The sequence below is a fragment of the Cryptomeria japonica genome, chromosome 8 (genome assembly GCF_030272615.1).
Source record: "Cryptomeria japonica chromosome 8, Sugi_1.0, whole genome shotgun sequence".
NCBI classification, from domain to species: domain Eukaryota; kingdom Viridiplantae; phylum Streptophyta; class Pinopsida; order Cupressales; family Cupressaceae; genus Cryptomeria; species Cryptomeria japonica.
In genome coordinates, this window is record NC_081412.1 from 688,508,481 (window position 1) to 688,523,568 (window position 15,088).

General features: G+C 34.2%; 1 protein-coding gene across 1 annotated transcript in view; it reads right to left on the minus strand.

Moving 5' to 3' along the window:
* Nucleotides 1–1,877: 1,877 nt before the first annotated feature.
* Nucleotides 1,878–15,088, minus strand: part of LOC131857918 (uncharacterized) — a 30,455-nt gene continuing 17,244 nt past the window's right edge. Inside the window, exon 4 of the mRNA XM_059210707.1 lies at nucleotides 1,878–1,953. Coding sequence (XP_059066690.1) covers nucleotides 1,878–1,953 — 76 coding nt within the window. The remainder of the gene's footprint in view (nucleotides 1,954–15,088) is intronic.

Genomic DNA, 15,088 nt, shown 5'->3' on the forward strand with positions numbered 1-15,088 from the left:
TAAATTTTCTTTTCCTTGTTCTTTGTTTATGTGTTCTTGTTTTGGGAGTGTCCAAGGCCTCCTACTCTTGGGAGAGTAAGATGGTCTTGGGGTGGAAGAAGTATGACAGCCTTGGGTGAGAGGCTCTCCTTATGGAGAGTGATCTCAAGTGTGTCATTTATGACCCTTGCTACATAGCCTTGTGTATGCATTTGGGGGTCATTAGGGGAGAAAATATGTCTTTTATGCCTTTGGGGGGCATAAGGGAGTGGAGATGAATTTGTTGTATTTTATTTTGCCATGAGGTGGCTTGAGTTGTATTATGCTTGCAGTCTCCCCAATGGTATTTAGTCCACTTCCACCCGTGGAAAGTTCATCACAAGTTGTGGTGAGAGTGTAGCTTGGGATGGGAAAATGCATGTTGAGTGGTTGCCCTTTGTTGTTGTGTTGTTTGTTTGTTTGTGACCCATCTAGTGTTTGGTTCTCCAAGCTCGGGGGTGGCTTCTAGTAAGCCTAGGCTGGGAGGTGAGCACTCCATGGTCAAGTTGTATTTTTATTGCAGGTTGCTTGGGATGGAAAGAAAAGATGAAGAGATTTGTTGTTGTTTAAGAGTTGTAGAAAAGTTTCAATAAAAAAAAAAAATGTATTTATAGGTAGCAACAAAAAAAAAAGAGCCATTGTTGTATTTACTTTCCAAAAGAAAAGGAGTGTATGTATTTATTCATAGTCCTATGGAAGGAAAATTCTAGTTGGGGTTTCAAACCCATTTGTAACAATATTTATTTTAATATGTTTAAAGGAATGCATTTCTTCAATTTGGTTAGTTTACACAAAAGGGAAACATGTCTATATTTGGGGATTAAATTCCTATTGCTATTGAAAATAATATATGTTCATTTATGTTTATTTATGCTGCTGCAAATAAATTAAATTTGTTATTTGTTCTTTCATTTAAAGCAGAAAATTAAATCTTATAGTAATAGCCTATTTAAAAAAAAAAAAGGATTAGCATCTAGATATAGTTTTATGATTATACCAGAAAAGATTACATTTAAGTTGTTGTTTATATGCATTTAAAATGTTAGTTACAGAATATAAAATACTTTTCTTTTTATGCCTTTTAGAAAAAGAAAAAAAAAAAAAAAAAAGAATATCTATTTTTCCACTATCATCATGCTGTAAATGATCATGTTAATTTTCACATGTAAAAATAAATTAAACAGGAAGGAAACTTAAAGTTTGGCTATGAGTGTTATTGAGATTTTATATGAACCTTTATTTATATGTAAATATATATTAACACTCATATATATATATATATATATATATATATATATATATATATATATATATATATATATATATATATATATATATCAACTATTCATGTTGAAAAAAAAAAACCTTATTTAAATAAAATAGAATAAAACAGAGCTATATATATATATATATATATAAATGTTAAATGTTTTTTTTTTCTTTTTAAAAAATACAAATAAAGAAAGAGAGAGGGTCGAGACCGTGGGCGGCGACATCCACAACCTGTGGGAGAGTCGCAGCTATGGACTTCCACAGTCTGCAGGTCACCACAACTGTGGGCGGCGACGTCCATAGTCTGCGGGTCACCACAACTATGGGCGGCGACGTCCACAGTCTGCGAGTCACCGCAGCTGTGGGCGGCGACGTCCACAGTCTGCGGAAGCGCCGCAGCTGTGGGCGGCGTCGTCCACAGTTTGCGGGTCACCACAGCTGTGGGCGGCGACATCCACAGTCTGCGGGAGCGCCGCAGTCGTGGGTGGTATCGTCCATAGTCTGTGAAAGCACCATAGCCGTGGGCAGAGCTGTCCACAGCTTGCGAGTGTACCGCTCCCCTCCTCCACGGACCGTTTGGCTTGGCCCTACGCGAAACTCCAAACCCCCACCGTGGCATTAAAAAAATAAGCGTCACCATCCATGGCCGCCGCTTCTCCACGCCTGCACACACACACTAAAAAAAAAAAAAAAGATGGAAATTACACACACAAAAAAAAAAGAGTTATCACACACATGCCCTAACCCTTATTTCGGGTTAGGGCAAACACACATGGGTTTTAAAAGAAAATGTGTGTGGGATATGAGTTTAAAAGAGGTTAGGGTTATCATAGGGATTTTTAGAATTTTCTTTTAAAAAGGTAAATTAATAAAACGAAAAGAGGACCACCTCTTAATCCCTTGATTATACTTATAAATATATATTTAAATATGTGTGTGTGTGTGTGGGTAGAAGTACATTTTTACATTTCCTCCATATCCCTTTTATATATATATATATATATATATATATATATATATATATATATATATATATATATATATATATATATATATATATATATATGTACGTATGTAGAATTTTATATTTATTTGGAACCAAATAGTTTAAATGCAAATTATTTATAACCACTTCCAAATATTATAGGAGTGATGAAGCATTTTAATAAGAAGTTTTAAATTTAAACTCTTGGGAGGATAAATATTAGGGAATTAAAATGAACTATGTATGTCAAGTTGGCCCATTTTCAAATTCTAAATTATGAGGTATTTTAATTAATTGAAAATTGTGTTTAATAGATTTACTTAAATCTAAGAGCTAGGACAAATTTATTTAGACCCTAGGTAATTAAAGAACTATAAGAGATTATTAATATCCCCTATCAATTAATGTTGAGATTATTTGCTAAGTAAGTTTAATTATTTATTAATTTAAGATAATTTTAATTCTGTTGGAGAATTATAATCGCGCTTTTAACTTAGATGGTTTTTCACCAAATTGGTGTAGTTATTGAAATCACTCAAAACATAGTTAAGACTAAACTAGTTTTGCATTATTTTAATTAGGTTAGTTGTATTAGGTTAAGTATTTTTTTAAAAAAAAATTATTCCATTTGTGCCCAAAAGTTTGGGCATGACACTTATCTCTTTGATCATACAATATACATACCCACTTTCCCTCCACATTTTGAAACACCGAATTTTTTTAGATACTTAGGGAAAGTTGATCCTAGAGATAACATCAGAGAATTTTTCACTGCATGTATAGAGGTTGCACAAGAGGATACCTATCTAATGAGATTGTTTCCAAAAATTCTCGAAGGTCTTGCTTTGGAGTGGTTTCGATGCCTCCCACGAATGATCACATCATGGGGTGAACTATCTAAAAAATTCATTGCAAACTTCTCACATAGTTCATTGACACCCCAGTTACATTGATGGATCTATGTGCTACGAAAAAAAATGAAAATTAAACATTGGCATCCTTGATGGATCTCTATAGAAGATGCAAGACTAATATTCCTGAAACTAAGCAAGTTGACATGTCTTCAGAGAACTTAATTCCAAAGATTAAGTATCCTATACAAATGCAATTTTTGACCTCATTCAAACAAATCACTAAAAAGGATTTAAAATGTGAGAAGGGACTTGTAGAACAAGGTATCATAAAATATGGAACTTCTAAAAATAACACAAACAATGATAAATCTAAGTTCTGGTCAAAAAACAAGAATGTGACCAATGATGGTGTTGTAGACGCTCGTATAGTGAATAGGGCTTAACCAATTGTATCTTTACAAGGACCAATTCAATCATCTAGTCAAAATAAAAGTTCATATACAAAAAATAACACAATGTCAACAAATGCAAACGCTACACAAGATACAATCATAAGATTCCCAAGAGTGAATGCTACAAGAAGGAAATACACACCACTGGGTGAGCCAATTGAATCAGTATTCAAGAAATTAATAAAGACAAATATGATCACTTTCCCAGAGGTTAGAGTGTATGAACCAGGTCCTTTCAAGACAAATTGGTGGAATGATAACGATTTCTGTGATTATCATCATAGAAAAGTTCATAAAACTGTAAGTTACTATAAGTTGAAGAACCTAATTCAGGATCTGATAGATCAAGGTGATATCACAATTGACACCAACAAAAATTTGACAAACACAAATCATACCATCTTTAAAGACCCTTTTGTCAAACATGACAAAGGCAAGGCATCAACATCAGGAACACAAGTCAATACTGCTAACTATACAAAGGTCTCACATGACTATAGCATTCATGCTATTAGCTTAGGAGATGAAGTAAATGTTAATCCAAAAAAAGAAATTGATGATGTTGAGCAAAGTCAATGGACCGATAACTATGATAACCAAGTTTGCATGACGTCAGAAGCACCAAGGTATGATAAAGATGAGAATCTTTGTCTCATGGACTGGGGGAAGGTAGAACCACTTTATTCAAGATGGTTTCAAGATAAAATTATAGAAAAAATCACGAATGTCATAATTTCACATAATGATCATAAGATGGGATATGAAATAACCTTGATAATACAACATATGTTGAAGAAATATCCCTCACAAGAGGTAATACAATAGCTACTATCACTATAAATCCAAGAGATAGAGATTGTACCGTCTTCACGCGTAGATGAAAAGTGACCTTACAAGGAGTGCCATTAAATAATTCACCAGTAGTAGGGAACTATAATATGGTTGAGAAACTCAAGAAAACACTAGCACATATATCCCTTTTTGAGTTGTTGTGTATATCACATAAATCACAAAGCTATCCTAGATAAAGGACTTCAAGACTCAGTAGTCGCTAAAGACATAGATGAAAAAGCTTTCCAATCCATGGTAGGGAATCTGGCTGATTCTACCCATATTACTTTCACAAAATGGGATGTTCCTAATGATGGACCTTTTCATTATGATCCACTACATCTATAGGCTTACATACATAAGAAGAAAGTTAGGAGAGTACACATAGATGGAGGAGTCGGTCTTAACATCTGCACACTAAACTTGGTCAAGGAATTGGGCCATTCTGAACTTCACATTGATCCTACAAAGAGAATAAACATAAAAGCATATGATGATGAAGAATTTCCTTCAAAAGGTGTGGTTACATTGCCAGTACAAGTGGGACCTATTACAACAAAGGTTACTTTTCAAGTCTTAGATAGACAACTAGGGTATAACATGCTTTGAGGCCGCCCATGGATTCATACTGTGTAGACCATACCTTCAACAGTCCACCAATGTGTTAAGTTCCCAAACAATGGTATTGAAATCACCATTTAGGGTGATCCCAACCTATTTCAACACTGTAATCACGTAAAGGCAAGTGTTGATAACCAAGTACCCATTAATCAAGAAACACCACTTACTACACAAATAAACTCATTGAAAATCACAGAAGCACAAAAAGATACACCAACAACATCTTATTTATGGATTAAGGATGTCCATTGTGGGGAATACTCCACTACAAGTATGTCAAATGTCAAATAATTATTTGTTTCTCCTAGATCTTTTTGGGAAACCTCAAAACACTATGATGAAACAAGATAAAGGAAAAGAGATAGTCAAGTACTCAGATTCATGCTCATTCATTAGATGGGGAGACTTACAGGAAGAATCCCTAGATGAAGATGACATGACAATACCCAGGTTACCTTTAGATCAGTATGGCAGTTGTCTCAAAATTCTACAAAAACATGGGTACGATGATACCATAGGCTTGGGACTACAGGAATAAGGAAGATTAGAAGGCCTTTTTTACCTTAGGAGAACCCAAAGAATCAAGAGTTAGGTTATAAGCACATCCCAAAGATAACAGAGGCAAGACATTGGACACTTGACATATTGAACAAACCTAGGCTACCATCAGAGTACATACCGCAAAATTAGTTATTGAAACACAAGTATTTCCTCCTTCATCTTAGAGAAGTAAGAAAGAAATAACATATCCTAGTATGGAATCATCTACAAGAAACTAATGCATAATCACCTAACAATATAGTACTTGAAAGATATTCATAAGAAAATGTGGTAACAAAACCTGTCTTAGCACCTACAAATGAGCATAATCCTTGGATTTTGTCAATATTTTTACCAAGGGAAATAAACCTATCTCTACCAAATGAGTCATATAAAGAAAGGTTGCAATGTCTTATACTAGGCTTAAGAAGGGTCTCCACCACACAAAGGAGATCCACAAGTTAGGAACAAATTTAGTTACAAGAATAATTTGAGATAAGTGACACAACCTCAGACAATGGAACATACATAGAAAGTGTGACAGATTCTCACGACTATGAATTTCTATCTAACCATGATAGTATCCCACAAGAAATAGACACAACATATCATAACCAACCACCCATTGATGATGAAATTGACAATTAGGATATACCAGACCATCCAAATTTAGTAAAACATGTTCAAAATAACTAGGTATGCATATTGTCAGAGACTTTTTCACAAGAAGAAAGCAATGAATTACCCCTTGTAAATTCAAATTTAATTGACTAGGGGAGAGAAGAAAAACCAAGTCTAGACTAGTTTGAGAATTATGAAGCTATTACGGAATTCCTTGGTGTCAGAGAAGGGTTTCCCCATGGTGATCATAAGGCAGGATTTTCTATAGACTTGGATAGAACAACATCCTTTGGTGAGGCAAGTTCCTCTATGTCAAAAGATACGGATGAAAGTGATAACAATGGAAAAAGCAAGTTAGACAATCTCCCTATTGAACAAGAGAATTTAATATTACTCATGGAAAAGATTGAAGAAATCAATATAACAGAAGGAGAGGTTATACACAATATCCACTTAGCAGAATCATTGAATCAGGAAGAAAAGGACAAGTTCATATAGTTTTTCAAACAACGCTCAATCAATTTTTCTTGGCTATATGAAGATATGCCAGATTTAGACCCAAAATTGGTATTGCACTACTTTTCATTGTTACCAGGAATCAAACCAGACAAACAAAAGCTTAGAAAGATGTATCCATAGATCACATTACTGGTAAAGCTAGAACTATAGAAACTTTTGGATGTGGGTTTCATTAGACCTATTGACTATGCAGAGTGGATATCCAATCTAGTGCCTATGACTAAACCCACTAGCGACATAAGAATCTGTACATACTTCCAATATCTAAAAAAGGCATGTCCTAAGGATGATTTCTTGTTACGTAACATAGACATGATAATTGACCTAACTGTTGGGAATGAAATGCTTTCACTAATGGACAATTTCTTAGGATACAACTAGATTAGGATTGCAGTAGAAGATCAACATATGACTTTATTTACCTATCCATGGGGAACATACTGTTGGAACATCATGTCATTTGGTCTTAAGAACGTTGGAGCAATATATCAAAGGGATATCACAACATTATTCCATGACATGATCCACAATATCATGGAAGACTATTTTAATGATTTGTTGGCTAAATCATAAACAAGAGAAGGTCACCTAGAAGTCCTTGCTAAGATATTTGATCGATTAGAATAATATAATGTCATATTAAATCCAAAGAAGTGTGTCAGTGTCACTGCTGGAAAGCTTTTAAGATTTATTGTTTCTAATAGAGGCATTGAGGTAGATCCAACAAAGGTCAAATAAATCCTTGATATGCAACCACCATCAACACTCGAGCATTTAAGAGGATTACAAGGAAGATTACAGTCTATAAGAAGGTTTATAGCATAGCTAGTAAATAAATATCGCCCATTTCAAAATTTACTCAGAAAAGGAGTTACCTTCAAATGGAAAAAGTAGTGCCAAGAATCTTTTCAATCTTTAAAAGATTATCTTCTGAATACTCTAGTATTAGTTCCATCTACTCAAGGTAAACCTTTATTACTATATATATCATCAACAAACTCATACTTGGGAGCCCTTTTGGTACAACATGATGAACAAAGAAAGGAAAGAGCAATCTACTATATAAGTAGAACCCTAATTGGATATGAGCTTAATTACACTCCCATAGAATGAGCATGTCTAGCAGTGATCTTCGTATCTCAAAAGCTAAGACACTATATGTTGAGTCACAAAGTTCAACTCATAGCATGATTTTATCCACTCAAGTATCTATTGTGCAAAGCAACATTAACATGAAGATTGGCCAAGTGGGTCATGATTTTAAGTGAGTTTGACATATAGAGTACGTGGACATAAAGGAAATCAAAGGGAAGATTATAGAAGATCAATTAGAAGAAGTTCCCTTGCGAGACACTCACCTACTACTAGTGGATTTTTGGGATGAATCCATGTTTACATTAACAACATACACAACTTTAAAATTGTACTTTGATGGTTCTTACACAAATCATGGAGCAAGAGTCGAGATTCTTTTCATCACCCCAAAGGTGAGTCTATCTTGAAGTCATTCAGAATCAATTTTCCCTATACAAACAGTATAGCTGAATATGAAGCTCTCATCATACGACTTTGTACCACCATACAATGGAGGATAAAAGAACTACAGGTATATGGTGACTCACAACTAATTATAATTTAAGTCAATGATGACTACAACACAAAAGATGATAAACTAATGCCTTATAAATAAATGGTAAAAGATTGCAAAGAACATTTCAATAACATCACTTTTGAGAAAATTCCAAGATTACAAAACAAGGAAGCCGATGTCATGGATATAGTAGGGTCTCTCCTAGATATGCCTAATAATGAAACTCGGATCGAGTTCACTGTAGAATAGTTGATGGTACCAACATATGAGATCCCCTCATCAGAATATGTATGTGTCATTGTGGGTCTTGAATCCCTATGGTATAATGAGATATACGCATACTTACATAATCAGTATATGTCTCCTGATTTGTCTAGAAATCAAAAGAAGACTCTTATTCGTCAAGTGTCCAGACACACCATTATCACCGACACATTGTACAAAAAGAGTCTAGATGGAACACGTCTCCGATGTCTTAATTTTGAAGAAGCACAACTCTCCTTAAAAGAGGTACATGATGGAATTTGTGGTGCACATCCAAGTGGCCCTGCACTATCAAAGAAGCTACTAAGAACTGGATACTATTGGCCTACTATGGAAAAGGATGCATATAAATATGTACAAAAGTATACACAATGTCAAGTGCATGGGGATGTCATTCATGCACCAGCGCAGGATCTCCAACCTATCACATAACCTTGGCCATTTTCACAATGGGGGTTAGATCTTGTTGGTAAAGTTAATCCTACTTCATCCAATGGTCATAAATTCATCTTAATGGCTACTGAGTATTTTAGCAGATGGGTAGAGTGAATCCCTCTAACATACACCACTAGTAAGTAGATAGAAAAATTTATTCTTAACTAATATCATATGTTGGTATGGGATTCCAATGTGTATAGTGATAGACAATGGATGTCCATTCAAGAATTAATAAATGAGAGAACTATGTGATCAATTACAGATACAATAGAGATTTACAATGCCCTATTATCTCCAAAGTAATGGAAAAGCAGAGGCAACAAACAAAACAATATTGAAGATACTGAAGAAAGTTGTCACTCATGTAGGACGGGACTGGCATCTCCAGTTAAATCCCACTCTTTGGGCTTATAGAATAGGGGTATGCACACCTATAGGAGAAATACCGTATTCATTGATCTATGGAATAGAAGAAATATTTCCCATTAAAATAGAACTACCATCTTTAAGAGTCTTCTTAAAACGCATCATATCGGAGGAAAACTATCAAGCTGAAAGATTGGAAGAGATTGAAATGCTCAATGAAAAATGACAAATTTATTTAAATCACTTGCAAGGCTACCAAAACAGACTAAGGAGTTACAATAAATGAGTACGACCAAGGAATTTTGAAGTGGGAGATCGAGTTTTCAAAGAGAACCAAATGATCCTAGCAAAGCGTGAAAAGTCAATAAAGTTTGAACCTAACTGGCTAGGTCTTTTTATAAGAACAAGGGTCATAGGAAATAGAGCATATAACTTGGCTACTATGGAGGGAGATCCACTTCCTAACCCTATGAACAACAGGCACCTTAAACGATACTACATCTAAGGGTTGGGTTAGTTTAGATTTTACTTTCTGCATTGCATACCATTTCCTTAAAAAGCACTGCATTGTATATAGTTTATTTTCAAGCACATCACATTCACAATTTACATAGCATATAGTTTTTGTATTTATATATAGCGGAATCAATAAAACAAGGCAACTGTCCAAGTTTACCATCTGTTTGCACTCAAGAGAAACAAGGTTCATCTACTTTCTTAGATATTCGAACATAAAGTCTTTGAGATCCTAAGGTTATTCATTTTAAACATTACCCTCTGACGATGATTTACCTTTAGTTGGGAAGCGATTTCACTATTTGAGTCTTGTTAACACAAATTCTATCAATTTCTATATCTCAAATACATTAACAAAATATCTAATTCATTCTATACACCTAACTGATCATATGGCTAGTGAAAAATCCAATATTCTACTTCAGCGTCGATGTAATTGTCACACCCATGTAGGTTTCATTACTTACAAGTCAAGGAAAGAAAATAAAAAGAAAAAGTGTTATGCCAAATATCCATCACAAGGCAAAAGAGAAATGATATATAACTGAAATATCACGCATACAAGTGTGATAAAAAGCTTGACTATGGGAACATGCGAATAACTCCATCAGGCTTATGGACGCATGTTGGCAATGGAGAAATATTCGATAAATTATAGTGTATAACCTCGTTGGAGCTCTAAAAGCTTGCTAGCAGCGAGGCTCTATCTGAGATTCTTTTGAAGTTAGAATAGTCCATGTAGCTAGTCACATAGTATGCTAACGATATTTAGTGAACACAAGAGCAGGAATTAACTCATTTGCACACACATGGGGAAAAAAAGATCAAAGTTTCAAGATTCAATGGGGAAGTTTTTCACGTCTCCATTTGTAAATCCTATTCACTAAGTGTGTTAATTTGGATGTTCCAAGGGACCTTAAGGATCAATTGATCGCTTATCCATGAAATGTTTTGTACCTCCAATTCAATTAGTGTATTACAAAATTCTAAACAAACACAATAATCCTTGTTCGAATAGGAAATGCGTCTTCATCATGCATATTGCATTAACATAGGTCATGTCAAAAATTCATTGTCTTTACATTCACTCTACATATAATCATGTCATATAGGTCTTCATACTAGGGGCATACCTTGAAAAATCATAAAAATCATATAAAGTCCTGAAAAAAATCCAAAAACATTGAGAAACACAAAAAGTCAAAAACATCGAAAAGCACAAAATCCTAAAAAAATTAGATAAAGTCCTGAAAAAAAAATAAAAAACATTCACATATGATCTAGAGAAAATATAGAAAACATCCATATAGGATCTTGAAAAAAATCAATCCAAAACATTCAAATACGATCCTAAAAAAATCTACCAAAAAACATTCAAATATCAATCCACAAAATCCAAAAAACATTTAGATGAAGTCCTGAAAACAACCAAAAACAACAAAAAAATTATCAAAAAAATTACAATAAAATGTCTCATAAGAATCAAACACCCTAGAAGATATCCAATAAAGGCTTCGCATGAAGTTAGCAAAGGATACAATTATCCAATCTAACATCTACAATCAACTGATCAAACTGTCTTATCAATCGTATCATATCCTTATCAAGTGATCATTATCTTGTCTTAAACATAGATGGATACACTTTAAATCAAACAGGTTTGTCTTCAATGGGGTCCGCACTTTCTAAGATTAGACATTGTCAACCATCACATCAGGAAACTGAGAATGAAGGCACATGTCAGTGTAGGTGTTGAGTTTTGTCCAGGTCAGTCTTTATCTTTTATTATTTGGTGACAAATTATGTACCTATGCTACTCAAGGATTTCCACAAGTGACTAGAGGAGCCACGATGGTCATTATCTTTTTCTTTGTTTTTTGTTTGTGGTGTGAACCAATCAACTTCTAGGGCAATTGCTCTAGTGGGTGTCTATGATAGGAGCATTCAGCTTGTGAATGTTAAACATGCCCCGACCCCTAGAATAATTCCCAGAATGGAGGGTTCACTCCTTGTCTACTACGTGTTTGTTTCTTCAATGAGATATCTTTGCATTTTGGTTCCTTATACCCTGATGTGCTAACTTTCATTATTCCATAATAAGGCTCAGTGATGAATATATATTGTGCTATAAATAAATGACACAAGTTTGTGAATCAATTACTCTCATTTCACCTCATATGCTTATTTAAAGGTTTGATGATTCTTTTCCCATCATCTCTTTCTGAATCACATTCTATCATCTAACAGTATTCTTTCATCAATTTATTCTCTCTTTCATTTTACTAACATTTCTTCAAAGGTATATCTGAGTCAAAACAAATAAAGTGATATTATGACATTATCAAGGAAAAACATATTGCATTCATTTAAGTTGCATTCATTTAATCATATCTATCATTTCATATAGTATTTCAACGTCGTAAATTATACACATTTGCTAGGGTGGCATAATTTTATGCTTAGTTTAGCACCCGCCTTAAAGTGTGTTTGCATCTTGCATTGTAATTTACCTTTAAGCATTTAATAAATTAATTTAATTAAATATAAAGTCATATTTCATCACTCCCCGCATCATAAAATTGGGCCCTTTACTCTAAGTGTGCCCCTTTTTATTTTATTCCTCCAATAAATCATTAATTCATAAACCCTAATTATGTCCTATTTTGACTTTTAAGGCCCGGTTTCGCATATCAAAACATCTCAAAATAAGTTTTAACTTTTTGATTCACTCCAATATCATCATATCTAATGGCCCTAAAAATTTTGTGAAAAGTTGGTCAGACCATGTAAAAAGTGCACATGATCATCGACTTTTTTCCCAAATTTTCGGGAGCATAATTCTATGATATTATAATGCTTAACCCCAATAAATTGGTGATAAATTCAATCTCTAAGTTGACCTAAAGATGAAATTAAGATCTAGGGTATCATACAGAAGAGTTCTCTTTCTTCATTTTAAGGGATCTAAGGAATCGAATCTAAGGAAATCTAAGATCTTTGAAAAAGTGATTACAAGGAGCCTTCTATGTAGTGAAAGAAAATTCTATGTGGAGTCTTCAACAAAATTCAACAATATGCAACAAAATTTCATCAATCAATTATCATCAATTAGGAGCCTTGAAGACATTGAAGAGTAATAGGAGATCTAGTGGCAAATATCTCTCCCTTGGGGATTGGTATGATTTCATGTTATTTTCATGTCTTTGTATGAGCTTCTTTACACTTATTTGCACATTTACATTCATACTTTAGATCATTTAGCATATTTTATTTAGAGCATTTACATTTACATTTAGGGTTTACTCTCCAAAGCGTAGGGTAGCTCTAGTTTCTTATCTTTCTCATTTAGGATCTTTCATACACACAAGGTTCTAGCACACACATTTTTAGTACATTATAAACTATTTGTGGAGGTGGAAAACACCAAAACAAGGTTTTGACTGAGGCAAAACCCTATATATCCACCCAAACCCTCTCTATCCACCCAAACCCTCTCTTTTCAGTCGCAGGTGCAGAAATAGGTACCCCGGTGGACTTAAAGCTCAGAAAAGGGCACAAGTACAACCTAGAACCCTCAAAATTGTTCTAATCTATCTAGGATAGGGTAATAGCACCCTAGTCCTACCTAGGACAAGGGAATGGTACCCTGCTCCCTCCACTTTCCAATGATTTTTGGGCAGTCTGTCAGTTACAACCTCCTATCTGCAGAAACAAGACAAGGGCATGCCACCCTGGTCCTGGTCAATTTGGCTCAGTTTTCAGCATTGGGTGTAGATTCAAATTCCCCCCCTTGTCTTCTTTCAGTATCTCAGTTTCAGATCTGCAAGTTTATTCAATTTCAGTTCATATGTGCTTCATTATTTATCTGCTAGTCTAGTTGATTAATCAAACCCTATTTTTTTCATCACATACAACATGGGGAATAGAAACCCTAAGAGATAATATTTGGCTCTCTCTTTCTCATAAGAAGTAGCCAAAGTGATCTATCTCCCTAGGCTCTTTCATATTCAAAGTGGGATTAGGTCCTAGTCACCTATTCTTGCTTTTTCCCCTCCACATTTTGGTGAACCCAACGTGAATCCAATCTTCTTTAATTCTGATTTATATTCTCAAATTTGAGTGCTTTTTCTATTTCAAATTCATATTTACATTTACAAGTTTCAATTCCTTGCAATTTTAAAAAAAATTAGATGTCAATTTTGTTAAAACCCTAATTTTTCAATTCAAAATTGAACATGTGGATAACTTAATTTGGATCATTAATTTCAGATCTGATTTAGGAACTCATTTCACTCATAAATTTCATTTTCTAAATCAACATTTAGAGTGCTAGCATTGGTTAAAAGTGAACATTTCCTTCTATTTTTCATATGTTATCATTTCAAAGAGGAATTTTTTTGTCATGATGTATTCATTTCATAAATGTGATAATGGGTTAGCTTCCCTTGTTTCAATTCTTCCATCTCTTAAATAAACTCCTCCTATCTATGACAACATTTTATTGCCTAAAATAGTTGTAAACAACCCCTTCAAAACTCTCCCATGCTCTAAGGATGAAGATTTGAAGAGTGATCTTGACAATTCTCCTAAAATGTTCCCTTCCCATCTGGCTATCTTAGAGGAAGAGGATGATATCATAAACACCTTTCTTAATGTTACTTTACCTTATTTACATGATGCCTCTCTAAGTGAAAAGGTATCGATGGACATTGACTTAACTTCTCCTAAATTTGGTCTTACCAATGGGGGCATGAGCACTTCTTTCAAAGATCTCCTTCCTAAGCATGAATCTTTGGAGAAATATGTTCATCTCCCTCCTAAAGAATACTCCCCTCATGAGGATCATTTTGTGCAAGAAGATGGTATTGTCCCTAATTTTCCTAGTGATGGAATTTCCTCTTTTGACTTCAACAAAATTCCCACTAGATATGACGCATTAGTGAGAAATTCTTCTCTTTGCCCCGAAGCTTGTCTTACCCATAAATATGCCTTAAAAAAAGAAGATGAAATCATAATCGATTTCCTTAATTCTCTCTCCCCTAAATATTATATTGAACACATTTTGAGGCAAGATGATGATTCAAACACATGTAGTGATTCTCTCCCTCCTAAGGATGAAGAATTAATGAACAATGTTATCCCTTCTCCTAAAATTGGCAATAACAATAAGGACATCTTTGTGCAAGATATTTCTAATATT